The sequence below is a fragment of the Perca flavescens genome, chromosome 9 (assembly GCF_004354835.1).
Source record: "Perca flavescens isolate YP-PL-M2 chromosome 9, PFLA_1.0, whole genome shotgun sequence".
In the NCBI taxonomy this organism is placed as follows: domain Eukaryota; kingdom Metazoa; phylum Chordata; class Actinopteri; order Perciformes; family Percidae; genus Perca; species Perca flavescens.
Genome location: NC_041339.1, coordinates 5,549,508 through 5,577,231, shown reverse-complemented (window position 1 = coordinate 5,577,231; position 27,724 = coordinate 5,549,508). Strand labels below are relative to the sequence as shown.

The 27,724-nt window shown below is 42.7% G+C and overlaps 1 protein-coding gene across 1 annotated transcript in view; it reads right to left on the bottom strand.

Moving 5' to 3' along the window:
• Positions 1–26,920, bottom strand: part of LOC114562045 (cadherin-2-like) — a 107,857-nt gene extending 80,937 nt beyond the window's left edge. The window contains 3 exon segments of the mRNA XM_028588290.1: positions 17,159–17,297; positions 25,974–26,276; positions 26,900–26,920. Of these exon segments, the coding sequence (XP_028444091.1) occupies positions 17,159–17,297; positions 25,974–26,015 (181 nt within the window). The 5' untranslated portion in view covers positions 26,016–26,276; positions 26,900–26,920.
• Positions 26,921–27,724: the final 804 nt, after the last annotated feature.

Genomic DNA, 27,724 nt, shown 5'->3' with positions numbered 1-27,724 from the left:
AGAAGCAGAGGAAGACAAATGGGAGGACAGGATTTAGAGGAACATGAACAACCAGAAGTGGAAGAGCACCCGTGGGAGTACACCATTACACACACACACACACACACACACACACACACACACACACACACACACACACTGCACACATTCCAGCCATATCTGTGGAGCTGAGAGTGGCACTGCCTGGGTTTTGTCAGTTCAACATACAGACGTTATAATGAGAACCAGACCCGGGATCTGCACACACACACACACACACACACACACACACACACACACACACACACACACACACACACACACACACACACACACACACACACACACACACACACACACACACACACACACACACACACACACACACACAAATACAGTACATAAATAGTTTTGGAAAAAGTGGGCCTCTTTCTGTCTGCACTGTGTGGTGTCTGTGGTCCATGACTGTCTCTAGCTGGCTTTTCAGCATTTTTCTGCGAGTTATGATGAATAGAATTCAAAAGGATGATCTGGTTTTCTGAACGTCAGAAACCATTTATCATTTATATCCTTGAGGAAATCTGTTAATGCATGGCATTTGTCAAGCAGATTATGACACAGACATGGTTTAGGCTCATGGGGGGGAAACAAAATAAAAAGTTACAGAGTAGCTATGGACTGGGAAATGTATGAGCTGCAGAAATGTCACATGTGCAGGACTTTTTAGCTTAGAACACCACGGGGATTGTTAAAGCTCTGTAGGTGGTCATTCTCTGACCTCTTTCACGTTACACATGTACACAGTCATTGGACCCACTGTTAATACACAAATATGTATCAGTGCAGCTTCAAAGAGTTACAAGATTAATACTGATCCACAGTTATAATGACACATTCCTTGCAGAAATATTTCCTGTTGCATTAAAAAGGTGCAGTAAGTGATGCTGCGCAAAAAAAACTGTTGATATTTGAACTCAACTGTGCTTGAGCTGTGTTACTGGTTACCGGTTTCCTCGGCGTTCGTCGTTCGACTGGTCATGGTCATAGTTTTCCCAAGATGGTGCCCACTTGTATACGTGAACGCTACTGTCTTTATTTCAATTTCAATTTCATAATCTCTCTTTTTAATAAACTGACTGTACACTTAGAAAGTTCTCAATTCTTCGGTTTACATGGAAGAGTGGTGCTATTTTGAGCCTTGTTAGTGGTGTAGAAATAGCGATTTCTTTTAACTTTACCCGTGCCCCGACGACTAGGTCAAATAAGCTAATTAACGGTTTGGGCTAAAACTGGTCACATTCCATTAGCATGAAAACATATCCCAGAGAACGGTCGACTCGGTACCCAGGTGTTATTAACTAGGTTCATTTTGCGACGGAATTGTCCTTTAAGCCTCAGTCTCTGACTGATCCCTTTTTAGAATTAAATGTTTTCAACTAGCATCTTAACCTCCGTTTGCACCGCGTTTTAACAGATCAACATCCACTTCCATCTTCATATGCATTCACCTCTGTACTTCAGCCTGAACACACCGTTACAGCACAGGCCGAGCGTTTGCAGGTTGGTACAGGCAGATGGTGGGACTAAAAGACAGATGGCAACACGACTTCCAACAGCTTCATCCTCTGAGTGGGCAGAAGAAACCTCCACCACGGTCTCATTTGTTCAACTTCCTCACAGTTTATCTGACAGTGGTGCACTGATGTTAAAATGATAAACACAACAACTTCAAAAATGAGCTCAACGGTTGCATGGTAGTCTCGCATTGCCAGACCGTCCTCCACAGGGTCTGGCCAGTCCACACAGCATTCGGGGATGGGGGGAGAAAAACGTGCTCTGGTTCATTGGCATTTCTTTTAACCAATCACAATCGTCCGTTGCCACAGACGGAGCCACGGCGCCTCTGCTAAATAGCCTCGGGAAGGAACTTGTTTTGGTGGAACGTGCGTACGTCCAAAAGGTGTTTTAGTCGTGCAACAGGGAACTCAGATTGGACAGATAGTCTAGCTAGCTGTCTGGATTTACCCTGCAGAGATCTGAGGAGCAATCAACCGTAGCCCTCATAAATCCACCGGAGGTTAGAACGCCAACACAAAGGAAGAGGAAGGGGACATCCCCCGAAAAAGAGGGACATCTGGTAAATTTCCGTGAGCATCTGAACAAATGAAATGTCGTTGATATAGGCTAGTGGCATGGTAACAACACTCCTGCTCCACACAAACACACACACACACACACACACACACACACACACACACACACACACACACCCCTGCTTCACTGACCTCTCAGTCACTCCTCACACTGCAGCTTTGAACAGTCAGGTTCAGCCAGGAAACCAGGAGAGAGACATTCACTCATTTAGACCTGGACTCTGTAATTTCATCGTGCTTTGGCAGGACTCGTTAATCTTCACATTTGAGCTGCGATATCAATCTCTCACCCCATCATACAAACATGAATAAAGAAACAGTGTTGAGCAACAGAACAAAAGTGTTGAGCATGAAAACAAAAGTTGGGATGCCAGTAATTCCTGGATGCCGGCCCGTATTTACAGCATGTGCATTCCAGCGGTCCAGCTCAACGCCACAGGGAAGAAACACTCACTGAGGAGAATATTCTAGTCCCCCAAAGAAAAAAACACTCCTCCTCATATAACAGCTCCTGTGATGTCAGTGATGTTTGATCACTGCCGTGGTAATTCTCCGAAACGGAGATGAATTTCACAACGAGAGGATCGTCTTTCGAGAGTCGATGATATGCAGATGGATCTCCGAGCTTGCCAGGCTGAGAGAAACAGAAAAAAAGTTCACCAATCGTACTGCTTTTGTGCAAACAATCTTCTCTGACACACAGTTAGACCCCCCCATGGCCTTGATTTGTGCATCTGAATAGGGAGCGGTGGATTTTTGCAAATCACATTACAGGCTGTAGGTGGTGCCAGAGGAGCCGGATCTTTTTTTTTTAATTACCTAGTTCATGTAGTTCTACTGGAACATATGGTCAGTTTCAGCAAATATCACAGAAAGTTAGTTTGATAAGTCTTACCTACTGCACCTTTAATCCATCCATGTTGAGTGTTTCGGATTTCTAAGAGTAATCTGAATATGATTGTTGTGGACTGTTTATGTGTGAATAAACACATTTCTACACAGAAACCCAAACATTCCCCCAAGAGCAATGTGACAAACCAATGAGATAGGTATTTTTACCACACTGGATTTACAGCATCAGTCAGTGCGTTTCCATGCACACCAGTAACCAGGGTATGGTCTTACCCCGGTTAAGTGAATAACCGGGTTTTGCCAGTTCTCCCTGTATACTGTACATGAGCGGTGGAGAATGGAAGAATGAGGAGAATATCTCTACCTCCGGTACAGTAGGTTGCCTTTTCTTCCGGTTGACCTTTTGGAAGTTGGAAAGCAAAGAAAAAATCTCCTCGTTGTATCAGAAACGGGTCTTCTTGACAGTAGTAGCCATGAAGAAGTTTAAAGGTTTAAAGCGCGTGTTGTCGCTTCCTCCTTTGGCGCCGTTGCTTCCAACAGCTGTCTCATTGATTCCGGGTCAGGGCCCACAGCAGCAGAGTGAGGAGGGGAAGTTGGAACCTACGGAGCATGCGTTACTCGAGCTTACCCCGGTTAAGGTAATATGGGGTGAGAATCACCAGAGGCCTCACGATACGACATCATCCCGATACGACATCATCACGATACTTATGTCACGATACGATATTATTGCGATTTTAAATATATTGCAATATTCTGCGATATATTGCAATGTATTACCTTTTTTTCAACTTCAAATTTTTCCCAATTTCAAATGATGTCCCCAAAAGGAAACTTTGTCAACATCTCTTTTATCTAAAATGATACATTCTCACTTCACTTTTGTTGCTACAAAATGGAATCGTCAAGCAGACAAACTGACCGATCCGTATATAATAAAAGATCGATACTTGGCGTCTGTGTATTGATACAGTATTGCCATGAAAAATATCGCGATACTATGCTGTATCGATTTTTTCCCCCCACCCCTATAAGGTACATGCATAAATACCTGTTAACCAGGGTATGAGAACTAGGGTTGGGTACCGAAACGCGGTGCCAATAGGTTCCGACGTAAACGGTAGTAACAAGACCGAATAAGAAGGAAAATTTCGGTGCCTCATTTCGGAGCCTGACTTGTTTTTTTTTCAGAAGCATCGCTGCACGGTACGCTACGTTACCGTTACAAACACAATGGTTACAATGCTGATAGCTTACATTAAGCGGTGTATAGTGTGACTGTATTTCCCTGTAGAGGATTCCAACACCGGGACCTAACAGCTGCAGCTGCTGTTGTCGAAAAAACAACACAGACGGTGCGTTCACTTGAAACTTGCCAGCCTTGTGGTGCATTTTAAGTTAGTGTAAAATACCGTTTGCCCGTCTGGTGCTTGTTTTTGTCATTTAACAGCAATTTACTGGTGAAATAAGTCATTGTTATAAGTTATTGTCATTACATTATTAATCAATCTTTAATTTTGACCATATGGCCTTAGCAGTAAACAAGCTGTTCTTCAATGTTGCCAACTGTCGTTTTGTGCTCCTTTTTTAATATTTTATATTATATACATTATAAATGTATTACATATATTTCGGTTCAGGCACCGGCACCATTTTAAAAGTACCGTTTCAGCAACGGTATCGGAAAATACTCAAACGATACCCAACCCTAATGAGAACTAATGAGTCTTTTAGAACTTTTAGCCGGGGTAAGGTGTTAATGTGGGGTTGGAGAAACCGTGGAATTGCCTTAAGCCCAAATATAATCGTGTTTTTAAACTGCATGTAAACGCACCAAATGTGATGAAGTGCCTATCTATCAGATACACTGTATATCTGGTTATTTTCTCTCTAAATCAACATTATTTCTAGAAAAGGTTTGACGGCTTTTATCCTTACTGCCCACTGGGTACTTTGATACTTAGGGGACAGAAGAACTGACCTCCATCCTGCCATCCTTAAAATGAAATGAAAAATTTACTTTGGAGGGGTACACATAGAGTACTTTCTACTACAAAATGTACGTAACAAACTACAAAACATTAGACGCAGAAGGGGAAAAATACATAGGAGCAATGAACATCCCATTTCTAAGATGTTAATAAGGCCCTACGAGAAACAAAACAAGAAGAGCAAGAGCAGGAGTCAATACAGAGGGGGAAAAAAAGAGTGGGACTGATTCAGAGAGAGAGAGAGAGAGAGAGAGAGAGAGAGAGAGAGAGAGAGAGAGCTCTCATTTTGTATCTCTGCAAGGGGAGACAGTGATATATGAGGCTGGAATAAAGTAGGGCAATCCTCTGCATGAAAAGAGAAGTGAAAGAAACGGGAAAAGAAAGGAGAAAAAGAAGAAAAAGAGGGGGATTTAGAGGGGAGATGAATGTGGTCAGTGTCTGCTGGCTCGTGGGATGGGGGTTTCCACGGCAGTGTATGGCAGCGCAGCCCAGCAGCCGGCTGTAGGAGGCCGCAGCGCTGACTCACACACACTGCCTCAATGGGAAGGATGGATGGGAAACGGGGAAGGTCGGAGCCGTCAGCCCTGCTGCGCTCCACAGGAAGTACAGGACAGTCACTGACCTCTGCTGTACTCACACACACACACACACACACACAAACATACTGTACACAAATACAACCACAGCATATGCAAATATATGCACACTGTAAAAAACAACACACACTGCAGCGATAAGCGCACGCACGCACACACACACACAGACACACACACACACACACCCAGGATGACAAACAGGAAGAGGACCCACACAAACACCTCCGTCATGGCTATAAAAGCACACCAAAACCACCACATCTATTTCTCACATTTCTCTATTTCACCACACACACACACACACACACACACACACACACACACACACACACACACACACACACACACACACAGGGGGACAGTCCAGTGACTGGCAGCAGCTGAATCAACTTTCCATTCCTCTGTGTGTTTGTTCCTTTCCACAGAACTGGAGGCAAGTTCCAGTAAGTGGTGAATAATTTGACTTCAATAGAGTGGTCAATCTTCCTCTGTAGTACAATTTGAATTTCATTCTTTTATTTTTCAAATGTTCTGCCTATATTTGATATACATTACTCAGGCTTATGCATTGCCAATGCCACTATCAGCATGTGGTTGTTGTTACACGTTCTGTCCATTAGAGGGACTTCAAATTTTAGCCTCGAAGGAGACGTGTAGTTACATTTTTTTGAGAGGTGCACGTCAGGCTAGGGCTGGGCGATATGGACCAAAAGTCATATCCCGATATATTTTGGCTGAATATCGATATACGATATATATCCCGATATTTTTTTCCGCAAAGTGAGAGCAAATGTTCAGTCAAAGCCAAAATCAAATATGACATGTCACAAGTAGTTTCATAGAGACAGTTGCAAAATCAAATAAATAATAAACCGGTTTCTTCACCTGGTTCATGATTAAATGCTCAGCTGTTCAAATAACAATAAAATGTAAACCTAAATACTGTATAACAGGAGTACCTTTTTTGAAATCAAAGCTCCATATTTGTGATTCGTTCCAAAGGTCAATTAAGCTTTTGATATTAATATAATCTACTTTGTTCAAAATGTAATGCCTCATGCCTGTAAGCCTAGGTTTATAGTCCCATTCTTCCACTTGATACTGCTTCCACTTAAGTAAACTAAAAGATGAACTATCGACTACAAAACAAAGAAACTAATTAATGTGTTAATACAAAGAATATTTATTATGATCGGTTCACAGATCTGAGTCCAAACGGAAACTTCACCCTTCTGAACTAAGAGTTTCTGCTTCAAGGTGAAGTTTAAAACAGACTGAAATGTCCAGGCTCATTCCTCCACTATTTATTTCTGTATGTATTTATGCGTTACATGTCATTTTAACGGGCACTGAGCTCCAGATCCTGCAGCTGCAGACGGTCTCTGCTGCCCGCTGTAGCTTCTCTCCGTCCGCCTGCCGCCGGCAAACTTATTGGAACTTTCCGCCGATATCGACATACAGGTCGTCCCTGGACTACGTGTAAGATCCTACCGATCACCACTCTGTCTTTGGCTGGTCCGATTTGGATCAGCGGGGACCCGGCGCAGCAGCGAGGCAAAGCTGTGTTTTTCCCGGGGAAGAGACGCTGCGGCCGCCACGGAGCTCTCCGCCTCCCGCTGCCGCCCGAGCTCAGGTTGCTGGACGAAGGCGGCATACATAATCATAAAACACATTGTCACCTGTTAAATGTTATTCATTGCTGTTTGTTCTTTTCATTTCCTCTATCGAACATAATTAAGCAGTACAAAAGTCCGGCATCTTTAGCGTTGATCTGAATGCTTCGCACCCCTGTTCCAAGATGGCGGCGGTTTTGACGTATGTTTAGAACCTCAAGGCGACATCTGTGTATATATCTATGGGAGCAAGGATCACATTTGAACTGTATCGATATATGCGATATGGTCTAATTCCATATCTCATTTAAAAATATATCGATATATTTTTAATATCGATATATCGCCCAGCCCTACGTCAGGCTACGGCATATCTCCACGTACCTGAGTATGTACCTGAGTACATACCTGAGTACATAACTGAGTACGTACCTGAGTACGTACCCACGGCGTCGGTTTAACACAGAAGCATACATTGGCATTGATGTAATGCCAAATTAAGCTTATTGAACTATTTTCTTCATTTTCTGAGCCCATGAGATGGCTCTCTGTTCAACAAAGGGTTGAAAGCCCACTGAATTGCCATCCCTTGAGCTTTTTCTTACTTATTTTATTATATTTATTTGTAAAGGGACCGGTATAAGTATGTAGCACAGTTCAATGCCACACACCACAGCATTTATAGCCTAAGTTAATTTGCATTGGACGTCCCTAGATGGACCCTTTAAACCAAGAAAATAAAGAAAAAGTTCACTAAGGATGCGTTCAGACTGCAGGCAAAAGTGGCCCAAATCAGATAATTTTTTGGGGTCATGTGACCAGGTCAGACTTCGGGTCGATTAAACCCTGTGGCGCAATGAAAGCGAGGGCCGGCGTGCACCAGCTGAGGTGGGATCCCGGTCCCTCGGCCCGTCTCGCCCGCACCGTTGGGGGAGGTGGAGCGTGAGCGAGTGCGATAGGACCCGAAAGATGGTGAACCATGCCTGGGCAGTAGAGTCCGGATCGGGCCAAATTTTTCTGTCCGAGCCCGGTCCGTGTCCGACAGAGCTGTGTCCAAGCCCGACCCGAGCCCGACACAGTTAAAATCTAATTTTTTCCTCATACTAATGACACATGTAGGCTACGTTTTTGGGTGGAAAGCAGCTGTAGGAAGGCATTAGGAAATGTCAACAGATGAGGGCATCAGCGCACACGGGGCAACAAGCGCACTTTAATCAGCTGTTAACATGTTCAATGTGTTTACCTTTCCTGATCGCTTCGCTTCCGACTGGGGTCAGAAAACCAGGAGAGACTGGTTACCTCCAGGGCCAACGTTATAACATGAATAACGTGGGGGTTAAAATCCCGTTGCTGGTGAGACAATGAATGAGCTTGGCTTTCAGTCTGGGGTTTATTTCGGACACCGCACACACTGTGTACAAAACTTAAACTTACCAATTCTGCTCTGGTTGCATACAACACGTGTACAACCGCTTCCTCTTTCTCTATCTCTCTCCTGCCCACTTTCCACACACACACACACACACACACACACACACACACACTGAGCTCTCATAAAGGAGCCACAGCACCATTTTACAACAAATGCCTTATCACGCTGATGTGACCGAGCCCGACCTGAACCCGACCATCATTTCTAAATATCTGTCCGAACCCGGCCCGGCCCGTGGGGTTCCGTCAGGACCCGTCGGGCTTGGTTCGGGTATCCATGCCTTACTGGGCAGGGCGAAGCCAGAGGAAACTGTGGTGGAGGGCCGTAGCGGGTCATGAAGTGCAAATTGGTCGATCGGGTCACACAGACCTCTGTAGTGAATTTGCCAGAACCAGAACCACGCAAAAGGCCAAAAAAAGCCCATTTTGCTCGCTTTCTCTTCATTCTTCTCCTCCTCGGCACCTGCTCATTAATGTTACGGCTGCCATTAAACAAACATTTTGAAATTAAAAAAGGAAAATGCTTACTTCCTCCAAAACCTCCCTAACTTTAGTGCGTCTGATGTCATTGTTATTGTGCTTTTGCGCATGCGGGGCAGTTCGAAACCGCTAACAGCGCACACTGGAATCTGATATAGGCCACATCCTAAAAGGTAATGTGAAAAGAAAAAAACGGATCTGAGCAAAAAATCGGAATTAACACATTAAGACGTGCGGTGTGAACGTAGCCTAAGCTTCATGAGGCTTCATTTGGTAACAAAACTATAACTGTTTACAACACTTGCTATTTGTCTGAGAAGCTTGCGCATGCGCACTAATCATATGTGCGAACGAGAAGTGCGCATGCGCAAGCTGGAGACTGGGAGAGTGGGAAGTTCGGAGCATACGACGCATAAAACGAGACTTAGATCATACTTCGCAAGTTGTGTGATTTTGTAAATTATGTTTCGATATAGTTCTGGTCTGTTAAACGTGGACCCCCATCGACTTAATTCATCAAGACTTTTCTCCAGTTTTTGATTCTCCGTTCACTGTGGAGTCACGCAACAAAAACGTTCATGAATTCAAGGCAACACTTGGTCAAAATGGTCATTTTGAGCGTGAAGTGTGTCTTTGAATCAGGAACTTTCCGTTATAGTAATAAAAGCTTGATGCTGGTATAATTGTATTGGGCCTGATCTAGGGAATATTTGATGGATCACGACTGGCTAAATATAAAACCCAGATCTGTTTCCAGTTGCACAGTTTGTTCAAAGACTACGACAGATTTTAGGAACTTTGCTGTGTTGTTGGTTCAATAACATCTATGCATGTATGTTGTATGTCTGTATGTGTGTTTGTAATGGTAATGGCAGCAGCATGGGGGGTTGGTCCAGGCCAAAATGTTCACATTGTGGAACAATAGTGTTTATCTTATCTTATCAGATTAAGAGAGGACTTTGGAGTGTGGATGAACTCTTACAAAACCCTCCAAAAAGCTGGAAGACAGTGTTGAGAATAATGGACTGTGTCAAATATCTACTCTCATGCTACTTCCTGCTTCCTCCGACCGTCTGCTGGTCTCCACCTCTAACCTCCTTTCCTTTACAACCCATCCCCCAGACACTCTGTCTCTCTGTCTGTCTATAATTATGTATCTCCCCTCCTCTCATCCTCCATCCTCCATTAATAATTCAGTCTTCCCCTGCTCCAATTAAATAATTAACAGCGCCCAGGGCCATCAGATTGTAACCCAGCAGACCCTGGCTCAATGAGTCCCTCACATCCTGCTCCAGAAAGAGTGACATTATCTAAATACATCATCCAAATCCTACTAACTTTTTGTCATTATGGAGAGAAAACACAAAAGTCCTATTTCATTTGAAAACATACATTACTAACAAATAAGACCAAAATGCTAGCTTTTTCGGAACGGTCTAATAATTGGCCTCATTTCTGATAGCTGGCCCTTTTTCCATTCAAATCAGGCAAAGTTTCAGCCAATGGTTTAACACTGATCTGAATCAATGCTCCTGAGATATAGCTACAAACGCAATGCTGATTTAACATGGTAACAAGCTTTTCTTCTGAGAAAGCCCAGTTTATCACCTAATAGTAACAAACAAAATCTAACTAATTAGTATCTAACTAGTTACTGTATGTTCAAGTTTAGTCTGGCATTGAAACTATAGAAAAGCAGGGGTTTTTTTTCTTCTATGTTATCATGTTGGATATCTGTATATTACTTGCTATCATGAGAGCTGATGGGCTAACAGGACTACTTCTCACAAAATAACTACTGGTTTGCATGACTGAGGCTAGTGTGACTATAAAGAGCTACTCTAAAAGGCAAATGGACTAATGCTAATGTGAGAACTGAAAACTCTGACATCACGCACAGCACAGTTACTGTTTTGGAATATTTTAATTAGTACTTGTAAAGTGTCAACTCAACCATGCAAGTAGCAAGGTATACTTAGAGAAGACTATTATTTGCCAGGACGCCTTTTTATGAATGTGTGGCTTCATATGGGCGGACCAACAGTTCGGAAGTTCAGTTGGTGGAAACCATGACACACAAATCTTTCTTTCCGCGTCTCCCCAGTCGCCTGGCTGCATATGATGATTATACTTTAGATAAACAACACGGCCACTTCCACACACACACACACACACACACACACACACACACACACACACACACACACACACACCCGAGCATCACCACAGACAACACACTGAAACACTCTCTTGTTTCCCTGGCCACTCTGTCAGCTTCAGTCACTGTTGCCTTGTTACATTCTCAGAGCTCATACAATTCCACAGAAGCACGCCAACATGTGAAAACACACACACACACACACACACACACACACACACACACACACACACACACACACACACACACACACACACACACACACACACACACACACACACACACACACACACACACACACAGACACACACACAACACAGACACACACACTCAGCACTGAGTTATTGTAGGGTTTTGCCTGTACATTGTTGACTGGCACTAAGAATACTAACTGTTAAACAGTTTAAAAATATCTTAATAAAATGTAAAATAAAAGTAATTTAAAGTGTTTGGCATACTCAAAGAAAATAAAGGCTATACAATCTATTTCTTAAAGGAACACGCTGACTTATTGGTAATTTAGCTTATTCACCGTAACCCCCAGAGTTAGACAAGTCCATACATACCCTTCTCATCTCCGTGCGTGCAGTAATGCTGTCTGACGCCGCCAGCGGCATCAGGCCAGCACAGAACCTGCAGGTAACTGGTTCCAGCAATCCTACTGCTCCGAATTGTGTCAAAAGTGACAAAATAACACCAACATATTCCTATTTACAAGTTGTGATTTGTAGAGTCACAGCGTGTACAAAAAACAATGTAACATGAGACATCTTCTAACAGTAAACAAACCGGGAACTATATTCTCAGGCGGAAGAATATAGTACTTGGGCGGAATGATTTGCTTTGCAGCAAGCCTGTCTGAGAATATAGTTTCCGGTTTGTTTACGGTAAGCTAAATTCCCAATAAGTCAGCGTGTTCCTTTAAACACAACTAATGGCGGTTATTTGGGTACCGTTAGCTTGATCAACAACTGCGTCTCTTCTTTTCACGAGCGACATGCCACTATATGGATGAGGACTGGCGGTTGAATTGTCCATCCTACAGCTGACAACCCCGCAGCTGAACTACTGGCGGAGGTTTGGGGGATGTGGCTGCATGTGTCCACGGCGAGGCAAGCAACAGCCTCCAGGACAGGCACACGGGGACTCAGTTACCTGCTTCTCGGTTAGCGGTTAATGATCAGTTAACGAAGGGCGGCTATATCGTTCAGAAAAAGAAAAAAAACTAAATTATCATATCTAAAATCCATACATTCCTTCAGAATCAAATCACAAAAACGCAGCAAAAAAAGTGATTTCATTTTTCATTCCATCAGAGGAAAGTCACTTTCTGACCTTTATTTCTCCAGACAGCCAAACCCTGCTTCAAATTACAGTTCCACATGTTCACACTGGGAGCTGCCCTGCACAACCACAGGCTTCTTCGGTTACCCTGCAGAGCATCTCAGCTGTAGATGTTTGTACAGGCCAGGGGTTCAAACTGGCAACCTTCCAGTCCACAAAGCCCTGACGGAACCCTGAACGCTCATCAGAGCAGAGTGAAGTCAGTCGCGGCACACAACCCCACTCAAACGCAGTGCCTACCATTCCCTGATATTAAAAAGCCAGTGACATGCTAATTCACAGAGATCAAGGGGTCTGAGCACTTCCTGTATGGAGAGATGAGCAGAGGCAGCTGCCAGCAGAGACATTTGTGTGGAGATATTGTCTATCAACACACACATCTCTCTCCCAGTGTGTGCGCACACACACACACACACACACACACACACACACACACACACACACACACACACACACACACACACACACACACACACACACACACAGAGACATGCGCCAGCGGGGAACAAGTTAGAGTCAGACTGAGCTCTGTAGAACACATTTTAAACCATGTCTGAGACCATTTCAGTGAGTTTATCTCCTACTAAACGCCTGTTTAAATTAGTTCAGGATGGTTTCTTAAGACTGTGAAATTACATACAATGGAGAATTCAAAAAGACTTTGACTTGTGATGTTCTTTAAAGTGCTCATATTATGCTCATTTTCAGGTTCATACTTGTATTTACAGGTTATATCAGAATAGATTTACATGGTTTCATTTTCAGAAAACACCATATTTTTGTTGTACTGCACACTGCTGCAGCTCCTCTTTTCACCCTGTGTGTTGAGCTCTCTGTTTTAGCTACAGAGTGAGGCATCTCACTTCTGTCCCATCTTTGTTGGGAGTCGCACATGCGCAGTAGCTAGGTAAGGACTACTAGCCAGTCAGAAGCAGTATGAGGGTGTTCCCAGCCCCCATATCCATATACAATACACAGGTAAACATGACGGTGCGGTTTCCTCCCAATCAGCCCCATTAGCCTGTAACAGTTTATAGACAAGCTGCCCTCCCCTTTCCCAGCAGTACACAGCGCCACTTCCAAACCCCACACACTGATACCCCACAATGTCATTTACCAAATAAACATATGCATATTCTAAAGCAGACCTTACACCAAAGGACTTTTGAAGCGATTCCACTGTCAGACTATTTTCCAATATCTGAATGTCGTCTCCATCGTTTGGTGTAAGGTAGTCATAAAACTCAGTCCCAGTCAGTCTTTTACCCGTCTGAACGTTCAGACAAAATCAAACGTGTTTGATATTATCCTAAGTTTGAAGTATTGGTGGTGAAGTTAAATCATGTGAACATCGTCAACAACCCATGGGTGCGCTCCCTCCGGCACCAAACAGGAAGCAGCAAACAGCTAGAGCCAGTGCTCATTATGGTTGTGTTGAACGAGGGTTCAGTTGCCATGGCACCAGGCTAAGCTAAACGCTAATGAGGTAGAGTTGCAAATATTTAACCCTTGTGAAGTGAGTTATCCAGCGGTAGTGTTCCCCGGCGGATAAACGCAGACCTCCGGGTACTGGAGACATTCATCTGCATGTACGGCAGAACAGGAAATTTGCTAACTTTGCCTTAAAGCTACATTGTGTAAGAATTACTCCCATCTATAAGGTGAAATTGTATATGACAACCAACTGAATATTACATTCATAAACTGGACGGGCCCAATAACCTCTGAATAGTTCTACTTGTTAAATTGCAATGGGAGCCAACGGGGGGTGCACTATGTCAGCAGGATCACTTAAAAGGCAACCGCGACTACATTTTTTGTACAGCCCTACTTCTGATACTGTGGTGGCAGAAATTTTGCCATGGTGGGCCGCCACTACAAAATCAACATGGAGTAAACACTGCTATGCTTACGAGAATACTTTGATTAGTTGGTGGAAGTAATTACACATGAATGAGCACATATTTGAGCTTTAAGTTACCAGCTAACGCTAGTGGTAGCTAGCTAGCTTGGTTCATTTAAAAAAAAAAAATCTAGTTGTAGTCTTGCAATGTGTGACCCTGCAAGATCCCCAGTCTTTACATATTAGGACATATCTTTAAATTTAGATGTGAGATGACTGTCTTTAGATGTGAGAGGTGTTAGACTTTAGTTGAGTCTTCTAGTGCAGGTATCTTCAACAGGGGGTCTGGGACCCCTAGGGGGTCCTCAGAGTCAGTGTAGGAGAGTCTCAAAATTATTGTTAATTTTTGAAAGTTTTTTTCAAAAATTGTAAAAGTCTTAACATAAATCCAACATATTATTGGCAAATATAAATCCCCACTGCTTACTGGCCTATAGCCAAGGTAGTCACTAAGGCCATCCACAGATGTGTGCAACATGTATGTTTAACATTAAAACATTTATAAAATCAAACCAACAATTATTAATCTGAATAGATTATGCAAAAAAAGATATGTATAAAGAATTTAGGCTGCCCTACACGTTATTGTAGCTATTGTAGTTAATATGCAACTTTATTTTATAAAATATATGTAGTAGGGGGTCCCTGCTCCATCTTTCTTTCAGGTAAGGGGTCCTTGGCCTAAGTAGCAGTAGTAGTAGCACACATAAAGCCTTCCTTCAAAAAGAACAAAGGCAGCAGGTCATTCAAATCCAAAGGTTCTCTTCTAAACGAACGCAGGGGTATCCAAAGCAGCGTCGTCACCAATCAGAGAGCAGCGTCTGGTCTACACATGGACACTGTTGATTGATTGGCCTGCTGCTGATTCCCCAGGGCCCAGTCAATGATGCTGATCACTCTGACACACACACAGCAGTGAGAAATAGCATGCCGATTGATCCTGGTTCCCACGGTAACTTATCACTGCAGAGTACAGTTTGACCTATTTGTCTTCTGAAAAGGCCTGCAGTCATATTACTAACCTCATGTAGGTCCAAATCTGCTTCAGTATTTCATGAAAGAGGAACCTACAAAACCTATTCCAGGCACAAAGAGCTGAGTGTTCGACACATTTGTCTTCTTTAGTCTTCTTGTGTTTCAAATAGGGCTGCGCAATTAATCGCGATTTTATCGGAATCGCAATATTATTATCAAATTCAGATATAATTGCAGCTGCTGTGTGAGAACCAGAGCATTCCTGTGAGTGTAGGTCGGACAGATTTTTTAAGGGTGAAGTCTTCGTCTATCCACTGGGCAGTGAGGCTCAACATGCTAACAGGACTCACGCTTGATGTCCAAATGTCCGTGGTAAAGCTAATGTGACTAGCGCCGGCGAGGAGCTTTTCAATGTGACTGGCAACGACACACTGGAGTTCAGATAAGGGCACATCAGAAAAGTAGCGCCGGCTAGGCATAGCATACTGCTAATGTCGTGTTCCTTTAGAAATAAACAATTGACAAATAAAGTCTTTAAATGTTTCAGATGTAAAATTATTATTAAATAAATTATTATTATTAAAACTATTGGATCTGCCCAGAGCCACTCTGGCTCTGCCGTAACCAATCGTTAACGTTTGGTCGTGACGTATGTCACGCGCATGTGCAACAAGAAGGGAGACAGTCAAGGCTTATATTTAGCATTAGCATCGCTAGCGTTAGCCTTAGCCAACTCCTTCAACACTAACGTAGCGAGCTGGAAAATCTAACTTTGGTACAGATCCTCACAAAAAAAAATCGAACTTCAGTATATTTTTCAATGAAAATGAGAATAATGAAAAAAAAATGATAATTCCCTCCAACATCTTGATATCGTAATCGCAATATCAGTCAAAATAATCGCAAATAGATATTTTCCTCATATCGTTCAGCAAGCAGCCTCACATTTATATAAGATGTTTCCATCTATTGTGCTTCCACACATTACCACTCAGATTATCTGTGGACAGCTTTCCAGTTTCCTCTGTTTCCTCAGTCGTCCTCAGTCGTCCCCACCCGCCCCCACCCACCCCCACCCACTCCCTCTTGTAATATAAGGCATGGCCTGTTGCACTTATACACTGGGAATTTTGAATTCAGACCGAATATTGGACTTTTTCCCACGCTGGAACCACAGAGCCCTGGCTGGAAATAAGTAGGGTAAAGGTTCAGCTCATCAAATTAAAGGCTGCATAGGTGGAAGTCCTCCAATATAATGATGCCAGCTTAGCCTACACTTTGTTATGCTTGGACTATGGCATGATTTCAGTCTTACGCCGACATTTACTATATTTACCGTAATATTACCGTAATGGTAATGGTGAGTATTATTAGAGTTCTCTTGGAACGGTTAGAAGAAGACAGAAAGTTTAATCAATGCTTTTACAAAACAATCAGAAAGAACGAGGTTTCTATTGTGTTCTTTTTTTTAAACTGTAGTGATCAGGCCAACACAGACTGGACAGAAGGACAGTGTGGGCTCACACTCAGTCCCAACAAAGCATTACGGTTCAAATATCAACCCCCTCCCAACAGCAGGGGATTATTAACTGTGTGTGTGTGTGTGTGTGTGTGTGTGTGTGTGTGTGTGTGTGTGTGTGTGTGTGTGTGTGTGTGTGTGTGTGTGTGTGTGTGTGCGCTGACCGTTGAAGACGGCCTGTCCCTTGGCCAGCTCCTGCTCCGTGTGGATGATGTATTCCTCCTGAGTGAAGCCCCGCGTGCATGGCAACGAGCCCAGCTCGCTTGACGACAGTGGCTCGGCCTTCTCAGCCAGAACAACAACCTGGGAAGGGAAAGAACACAAAGATGAAGAAAAGGGAATAAAAAAATACTATTCAGATATTTGGGTGCATTTTAGATTACATCTCAATGCCCTCGCAACCTCTCCACTGATGTTTTTTGTGACTTTTTAATGATGGCCTTCAGAGTGTTTCATCAATATATAAAACGCCTCATTTCAAAACTCCACTTGTACCGGAAAAACAGAAAGCCAATGAGAAAACAAGTTTGCAAATCCTAAGTCTGAGGTCTGTGATTGGACCCATATGGCCTGATGTGGTTCTTTGTTTTAAAGGCTGAATATGAAACATGAGCGGGGGATTTAGTTTTCCACATTTCCTTAATGGGGTTTGTTGTCCAAACAGTGAAGCAGAAGGACAATGTCGTGCGTCAAAGGGAAAATAAAACCGAGGTCGGCACCAGAGCGACCAGGAGACCATGAATAATCCCTGTGAGGAGCAGCAGACAACTGGGGCAATTAATTGCGACGATAATTAGCGTCTAGACTTTTGTCTCTCCCGTTGTTGGAGCCCCGGCCCGACATCAGCCCCCCCCCCTCCACCTCCAGTCCCACACGCACACACACATATACACACTATTCCCACTCTTCTGCGTAAGGGCAGCATAACGGTTGGTGTGTGTGTGTGTGTGTGTGTCTGTGTTGGTGTGTGGGGGTGTTCTTCTGTGATTAAAGTAATGAAGCAAAGAGGGGTGTGTTGTTTGTGTATGTGTGTGTGTGTGTGTGTGTGTGTGTTGGTGTGTAGGGGTGTTCTTCTGTGATTAAAGTAATGAAGCAAAGAGGGGTGTGTTGTTTGTGTGTGTGTGTGTGTGTGTGTGTGTGTGTGTGTGTGTCTGTGTGTTGGTGTGTGTGTGTGTGTGTGTGTGTGTGTGTGTGTGTGTGTGTGTGTGTGTGTGTGTGTGTGTGTGTGTGTGTGTGTGTGTGTGTGTGTGTGTGTGTGTGTGTGTGTGTGTGTGTGTGTGTGTCTGTGTGTGTGTGTGTGTGTGTGTGTGTGTGTGTGTCTGTGTCGGTGTGTGTGTGTCTGTGTCGGTGTGTGTGTCTGTGTCGGTGTGTGTGTGTGTGTCTGTGTCGTGTGTGTGTGTGTGTGTGTGTGTGTGTGTGTGTGTGTGTGTGTGTGTGTGTGTGTCTGTCTGTGTGTTCTTCTGTGATTAAAGTAATGAACCAAAAAGGGGTGCTGTGATTTTCTTCCTCTTGACCTAAAAAACTTGAGCCCAGCGTCCTCGCTGCCCATTCGGACATGTCTGAAGAGGGGGAGGGGAGGGGGGGCTTAACACAGCTAGCTTTTATCTCTTCGCCTATTCGCCTAAAAGAAGGAGGAAGACAAACGCACAGAGAGACTCGGGACGGATGCTGTGTTTCTGCATGACGTTACCCAGGCTTCAGCGTGACATTTAGAACACACGCAGAAAAGGGAAGTGGGAATAAAAGCGGGAAGAGGACCCAGAGGTCATGCCGGTTCCTGCACAAAAAAATGTATCCAATCACGTCGTCAGTACATTCACTTCATGTGACAATAATATAATATTATATGATAATATAAAATAATATAAACAATCTCACCACAAGATGCACTTAGTAGCTACTATATAACAACTCAACAATATAGTGTTCATGATAATAATTACCAGTTGCAGAACCCTGCTCAATTCATCAATATTGATTGACAGGAAAGTAATCTGCAACAATTTTGATTACAAAAATGTAATTTGATTAAAACATTTAACTGGTTCCACTTTCTTAACCCTTGTGTTGTCCTTGGGTCAAATCTGACGTGTTTTCAAACTTTTTAATATTAGAAATATGAGTTTCTTTCAACCCAATTGCCCCAAAATAACATGGCTGCATGTTTGTTGTATGAAACCCGTAAAACATTCTTCGCAGGTATAATTAATGAATGCTTCCATTGAATTTTGGGTGTTTTATTCAATTTTACAGCATTGGAAAAAAGATTCTTTAAAATGGTTTCAAAACAAGTATCCTGACTAAACTTTGACACGAAACCAGTCTTTGATCCACTCATCATCCTCTGATCTGTAACTATCAGTGAAAATAACTCATAATTCCCTGCTATTTAACTCAAAAATGATCTATAATGTCATATAAAATTAGGTTTATGGACCAAAAAATGCACCAAAAAAGTCCCTTTTCAATTTTGACCCAGAAGGACAAGTTCATCCTCTTCATCGGAAGAGAACGAAAGGGTAAGACGTGAACGTTTGCTGATTTTCTCCATTTTATATAATTTTAAAATGTAATCATGCATTGGGCTGATTCGCTTCTTTCCCGAAACATGGGGGCTGATTTGATTTGTATTGTGATTTATAATTTATTACGATTCTAGAAGTATATATTCTTTAACAAAAAGTTGAATAAAACACTTCTGGAGACAATATATCATGAGGAATTTCTAAAAACTAATAGTTTTCTAAAAAGTATGCACGTCACACGTCAGTCAGTCAGTCTGACATTTATTTACTTTATAAAGACGTACATAACTATATAATTATTTCTGCATTTTTTGCTTTCGGTCAGAAAATATGATGTAGTCGCCGTCGGTAGTACCGTATGAACAGAAAATATTTCGGTGAATCAATAAGAAAGAAATACAAAATATCGACGCTAGGGGAAAAAAACAATGGCTGCAAAAAATATCACGATACATAGGATTTTTGATTGTTTTTTTTTTTCTCCCACCCTTACCATTTTCTGATATTTCAAAGGCCAGACTGGATCGGTTTACTGAGGAAGTTTACAGATGAAACTAACATCAGGAGCCTTGTTTCTGAGTAAGAAAATGAAACTGTATCATGGAAACAGACTTGCAGCTACTTTCATGCTTAAGGCCTTGATATCACAACATCAGGTAGCTTGGGATTAGGGCTGAACGATTTTTGAAAATAATCTAATTGCGATTTTTTCCCCCAAATATTGCGATTGCGATTCAATATTCGATTATTTTTTTAAGCTCTTTGTCTTCTGTATTATTCAACAAAGACAAACAATAAATCATTGTATAGTATGAAAAACACACAATTACACACTAGACAGTTAAATAAGTAAAAACACATACATACATATACATATATATATATATATATATATATATATATATATATATATATATATATATATATATACATATACACACACACACCCACACACATACCCACACACATATACATACACACACACACACACACACACATATACATACACAAACACACACATATACATATATATATACAGTATATATATATATATATATATATTTTTTATTTATTTATTTATTTTTTTTACAGTGCACAGAGAGGAGCTGCCTCCAGCCCCTCCCCCTTGTGAAGTTGCGTGCCGACACCGTCAACACTGCACTAGCTCAGAGAGGCTATCGTTACGTTAGCTGCTGCTGGTCTTGCCGTGGGATTAACTGTACTAATAAAACCGTTGAAACACCGCGGCCACGCTGCTGTGAAAGCTCCCCGAACCGTCATTTATCAGTCTGGTTGTTACCCCTCTCAGTGGCAGCTCCTCCACTCATATCTTTATAACGGAGCTAACCGCTAACCGGAGCTAATCGCTAATCAGAGATAGCTCGTTGCCAACCGAGCCTTCAGTTCTGCGTGCCTGTATCCATTAACTGCATGTATGGACTCGAGCCCGAACAAAACCCTTCATGTTATTAAAATTGCTGTAAAAGTTCAACTTCAACTCAGAATTGTTTGAATGACAGAGATCAGCTCAAGGTACGGTGTAGCGTTAGCGTGCTAAGTTGATGCTTTCTCTGCATAGTGCAGACTGATTTGCTCTCGCAAGTCATCAAACTGAGACCAAATCGCAGCCTTTGCGATTAGGAAATCACGTTTTAACATATCGCGATATTATCGCAAATGCAATTAATCTTTCAGCCCTACTTGGGATGGACCAAACAGTGATTCCATCCACAGAAGGTATGAGACAAGGCCTTTCCTCGTTGTATTATCAGTGTATTGACATCCAACCTGAGCTCTTTTTCAGAGGCGAGGCTCCTATCAGCACACGCTTTACATTGAGCATCCACATTCTCACTCCCTTCGCGTCAAAAAGGGGACGTTCGATCAGGTGCCTTTGGCATGTAATGACATGTAATCTATATCCACGACGTTCCATTTTCGGGTATGGCTCGGGTGCCGCCGGAAATTCCACCGGATGTCCCTTTTTTCGGCCGGATGTCTGTTACCTTCCTCAGTCTTTGTGTTGGCGTTCTAAACTCCGGTGGACTATGGTTAACTGCGCCTCAGATCTCTGCAGGGTAAATCCAGACAGCTAGCTAGACTGTCCAATCTGAGTTTTCTGTAGCACGACTAAAACTTCTTTTGAACGTACACGTTCCACCAAAACAAGTTCTTTCCAGAGGCTATTTAGCAGAGGCACCGTTGCTCCGTCCGGCGCTTAGCGCCACCCGAGACGATTGTGATTGGTTTAAAGAAATGCCAATAAACCAGAGCACATTTTTCTCCCATCCCTGAATGTTGTGTGGACTAGCCAGACCTTCCTCCACAGCGCTGCGGAGGAAGGTCCGGCTAGTCCACACAAACATGTGAGACTAACTGACATGCGGCACAAGAACGTGACAGTTGGGTTTAGGAAAAGATGGTTGGTGGGGTTACAAAATGTACGTGTCACGCGGGACACGAATGGGACACAAACCCCGGTCTCCTGGGTGAAAGTCCTGTGTTGTTTGACCCATCCACCCCTCCCCCCCCCTCCCAAACCAACCTCCTTACGCATATTTTCGGTCTGTCATACTACTCTCTACCGTTGTCTCTCTTAATTCTAAGAAAATTCTCTTATACGTCATCTTACAGCGCCGCGATCGAGCTGCTGCTCTGCCCGGTGCGTTCCATACATACGCTAAAGGGGGATTTTTGAGACACACTGACCAAGCATAAGTATTTAACAGATTGGGAGTGACGGGTTGACTTGGTGCATTCTGTTGCTCCCCATGACACATGCTTGCTTGGCCACCAATGGACTCATACAGTTTCTAACAGAACAGAAGGACTGTGTTGAAAGGATACAACGATCTTAATCCACTACCGACAAAGTCTTAAGTGAAAAAAAGTGCCAAAACTTTCCGGCGAGTTTTTGGCGTAGTCATTTCACTGTGGTTGCCATGGTTACCAGCAGCCAGAGGCATTTCTGCCACTACTAGTAGCATTGGACATTTTAAAACGATAACCAGCCTTAGAAATAACCACGGCTGTTTGTCACTGATGTCTAAATCAATGCAATAACTCCTTTCCTCTCCAGAATCAAAATGAAGAACAAATAAAAGGCCGAGGACAGAGAGAGGTGAGAGACTCTACAAGGCTATCTTGACTCAGTGTGGGGAAGTTTAATAAACTGCCAATGTCTCTTAATAAAGCAGCCAGATGGGACAGTTCAAGAGGAAGGTGAGGGTCGTCTGAGATTTAAACCAGGGAAGGGTGAGCGATTATACGAGTTTCTAAAATATTGAGGAATAGCCTAATAAGTAGAGCTACAAAGATGAATCCATCCATTGTCAAATACTGAATGGATCGCCAACTATTTTGATAATCGAATAATCCGTTTGAGTCATTTTTAATGCAGCTTTTTAGGGGAGACAACAGGCAAAACCATCAGTTTTCAATTTGAGTTTGTGGGCTATTTTGCTTCTATAGCATGTATTCTTTCAGACTATTGGGAAAAAAACTAATACACATTTAGATGTTTATTTTACCCAACATATATGTTTTAATGTAAGGAATGAACTGGGGAAGTTTCATGTCGATATACGTTAGTTAAAATATTTTACCCTATTCACCTGTAATGTCTTGCAAAATGTCTGATATTTTATAATCCATATCTATAAAGGCCATTTTCTCAAAATGGGGATTTGTCAAACTCTGAAATCTCCACTTCATTAGCACTTACAAACACCAACCTTTCCAGTTTCATTCCTCTCTATATATTAAAGCTTTTTACAGAGGGATTTGTTCAGATATCATTCGTAGCCTAATTTATGTAACATTTTATAACACAAAAACAACTCAAGTTGATCACCTGATTAGCTCCGAGTCATTCTGGGGTCACCGATGACATTGTTGAGAAACATCTATCTATCTATCTATCTATCTATCTATCTATCTATCTATCTATCTATCTATCAAAAATATAAACACTGTGACATGCGGCCATAAACCGGGCTGCAATGTAACCCTATAGGACAAATGTTCAGCGTCAGTCTGTCCACTTTGAATGAAGTGTGTTTTTCAATAATAAAATTACTGTATTTTTTTAAATGGAGTCTGGTGGAGTTTGGTGATGGTGATTTTGGGGCTGTTTCATGTTGAACTAAAAGGATTTTACTCTTTAACAAAAAGGTCTAACTCTGTAGGGATCCTTTCCGTAATGTTGTCAGGCACTTAGAATAATAATCTGAGCCTGTCGGCGGCAAAAACAGAACTTTTAGCAGATGCAAATTGAAGGTTTAAACGTTACATTACAGCTTGTTTAGCCGCTGGACCAATTCCAAAAAAATGCTGTTCCCATCAGTCACTTAGACACAAAAACATGGGAAAATAGGGTCCGGGTTGAAAAATACAGAAGTTACCCTTTAAGTACAGGATTCACAAATGACCCACGTTTGCTTCCACCCCCCCCATTGGGTGAAAAGGTCAACAGACAGGACGTCATGATCACAAGGGATGAGAGTAAACATCAAACCTTAATCAACTTCCAAAATCCATTCTTGATTTGACTAAAGGCTCTGGGAAACAGAGGGTTATCTCTACAGACCTAAACAATGTTCACTGATTTATCTCAGTAAATGCTGAGATACAGAGATATGGATAACTGAATCAATAACCACATCACTACATCTGATATGCATACTTCCCACAACAAGTAGCATACAGTAAAGGTGTCTTCAGCTATGAATATGAAGAAAAACTACAAAGCTAAAAAGCAACAATAACAAACGCATGAAGGCTTTTAGGGGATTTATGACGAGACCTTGACGGTGCTGACCCTGCTGTTTTGGAGGGTGGGATTATTCTAGGACCTGATCTTTGACCCTTTGGCACAGCACTGTTCTCTCCATTGATCTGGCCACATAGTGTGGATCACCTTGTTTTCTGTCGTCATTAAATCCTGCTCGAGTTGCATTCACACGCTCCCATCCCTCCTCGGAGGCTCACACATGGAAATATACAGGAACAATCACTTCCCTGCACAGCAGTGCGCTTTTGTGCAACTTGCAAAAACATAGGTTATACTTACATCTTTATCAATACTATTTAAGTAGGTTGTACATTTTAATTTACCGCTTGTATATACGTTTTTGCACATTTTTTGAATAGTTCTTGTATTCTATCCTATTTATTATTTCTTGTATATTCTGTGTGTCTTATATTTTGCTTGCTGTAGCACTGAAATTTCCCAATTTGGGATTAATAAATTCTGTCTAATCTAATGTCATGCATCCGTGACATTGCTACTGACCACTTAGATGTCTTAACATTTTGCTTACTACATTTGTATGAAGTCCCACGTCTTCAGGCGTACGTAGTAGTGCTGAAAGGACTGAAACCATCCATTAAACACGCAAACAAACGGTAGCACACACAGCAGTAGCCTAATATAAACTCCATAGTGAGTTCAAACAAACATATAAAAAAAACGTTGAATTGATCCTTTTAAGAGTTCGGGTCTTACTTATGGGAATAGGCTGAACAGCAGGTGGCCCAGACAGCAGCACCCCAGTCCTGTCCTCTCTCTCTCTCTCTCTCAACCTGCACGCCAAACTCCATTCAAAAATGTGACATTTCTGCTCGCTTATAGTGCCAACCCAAGCAGGTGACATGATCTGAAAATGGTGTTGTTGTGCAACACTTTATCTCAATCACACAATGTCTATACTTTCACACAGGCCAAGAGAAATACATAAAATATAGTTGAACGTTGGCATACAAACACCATGGTAGAGAAATAAACGCAGCTATAGCACAATTTGCTCCAACACGTATGCCCGGTTAACGTTGTAATAAAACTGCCATCTTTTTAAATGGAGATCGGCGGAGAAAAAAAAAAAAAAACGTATCGGGGTTTGATTCACTCAGGGAGAAGGCTATAAGTGGATTGCAGCCCAACAAAAAGTCCAGCATCTGATTTCAACACAAAGCAACATTCATTGTGTCATACTAGTAGATGAGATGCTGTCACCCGAGGGTGGCTGGATGTGATTAAACGCTTATTTCTAGCTCTCCCCTCCTCTCTTCTATCCTATCAAGACGCATTTTATTTTATCCCAAACTCCTGTGTGATCATGCGGAGGAAGCATCCGGCTCCATTGCGTCCCTGTTTGTTTGATAAATCAGTCCGTGTGCAGCGGAACCAGACCAGAGCAGGTCTGGGATCAGTAACGTTAACGTTAAGGCTATGTGGGGAACGTTAGAGGCTGATTTTTGTCGGCTGGTACTTAACGTTAGTCGAGGATAGTGACGGACTTATAAATGAAGTCAAATGAAGCAGGCAAAATCAGATGCATTGTCCCCCCCTTTCCTTTCCTTTCCTCTCCCTGTCTTCTCTAAACGGGCATCAATCTGTGTATCCGACTGCAGCCTCCGTCAATCCGAGCTGACTCGGTGTAAAATTATATTTTACCTGCAGAGCCGCCATCAGCGTCCAAATCCCCAAAAGATGCATTTTGTTGTGTTGTAATATCCTCCTTCCGGAACCGACAGAGTCCGCTGGACGTCAGGTGATTAATTCCCGGTAAAGCCCGGCGGCATGAGGCAACCTTCTTCCCTCCACCAGCTCTCCGCTGTGTCTGTCTGCTCTCCCCGGCTCAGCGGCTCTCCAGCCTGCCTGGGACTATTTCATCGCCGGGCCCCTCAGTGCCGCCCTCTAGCGGACAGCAGACGCACTGAGCCCGGCTACAGAGATGGAGAGAGAGACGCTTCCACCCTGTTTATGGATGGTTATTCCGGTTTGTTGAGCATGGATGGCATCAGACAAATTATCAAGTCCCCACGAAGCAATTACACCCCCTAGTCTATGGAAGGTTTGGTTAACTGGTCAGTGTTGCGCTTCAGTGATTATTAAAAGGAACTGATCTCTGGTTGACAACCATTGTTTGGCCCCTGGCAGACCAGTCGCCAGACCTCAGTCTTAAGGCGGGCATATGAAATACATGGGACGGCACAATTATTATTAGCGTACAGTATGTATATTTATAATAATCATATACTCTTTTTATACTATTCGCACGTAATCATCACGTTAAACATAACCAACAACAATATGACCAGGTAGCCTATATAGCCTACAACACATTACATAGAAGCAATGTTATGAATATCCATAAAACACTTCACTATACAACATATTAGATGTAACACCAGAAGCATCTCTCAAACATTGCATTTTAAAGCAGTCAACAGAAGGATATGCATTGCTATGCATGTGCCATGAGACACACACGCACGCACACGCACGCACACACACACACACACACACACACACACACACACACACACACACACACACACACACACACACACACGCACGCACAGAGACTTTGAACCTACCGGTACTTTGAGTGGAGGCAGCCTGTCCTCTCTCCAGTCCCTCCTGTCATTTGAAGCTGCATGCTTATTTAAGCCCTTGTCTGTAAATCTTAAACCCCTTAATGAAGAAGGTCGAGTCCGATGATACAGATGTGAATTTCGTGCAAGCATAACAAAATGCGGAGTCCTTTTCCACCGAGTAGCCTACGCAAGGCAGTCCCTGTTCAAATACCAGCTAGAGGAAAATTATCGGGTTTTTTTAACCAAACATTTTGACTGGATATTTCCTCAACGCAACCTGTTTGGGTTTGTCCGTCACACCCCCTGATTCAACAGTTAGTTGTGGCCCAAATGCTGCCCGTCACGTCGTAGCCTAACTTTCTTTTTAGTAAGGCCGTGATAGGCTGTTGCAGTGCAGATTCCCATCAATCAAACAAAAATCACACCATTGTTTATTTATATTTTTAATGTTTTAATGATAAAGAATGCAACATTAATGCAACACAAAATTAGCAACTATGATAATATAAAATTAAAATAATTTTTTTAAGAGGTCTGTGCCTCAAGTGGGGGGGCACAAGCATTTTTGGGGGCGGGCCCGGCCCCCTATGGCCCGCCCATAGCGACGGGTGTGGCCCCTGGTATAGGCCTACCTAAAGTTTCAGCCATAGGGCTACAACGTGGAAAAACATGAACATAAAGTGACACAAACAATAAGGTTAACAATGGGTAGAGGCTACTATCAGTTACTGGAGCCAGAAATCTCACATTTGCAGTGCGAGGAAGCGTGGTGACAATCACCCAGGCTGACTGTAATAGGCAGAGACACCGTCCTGTCAGTCAAGT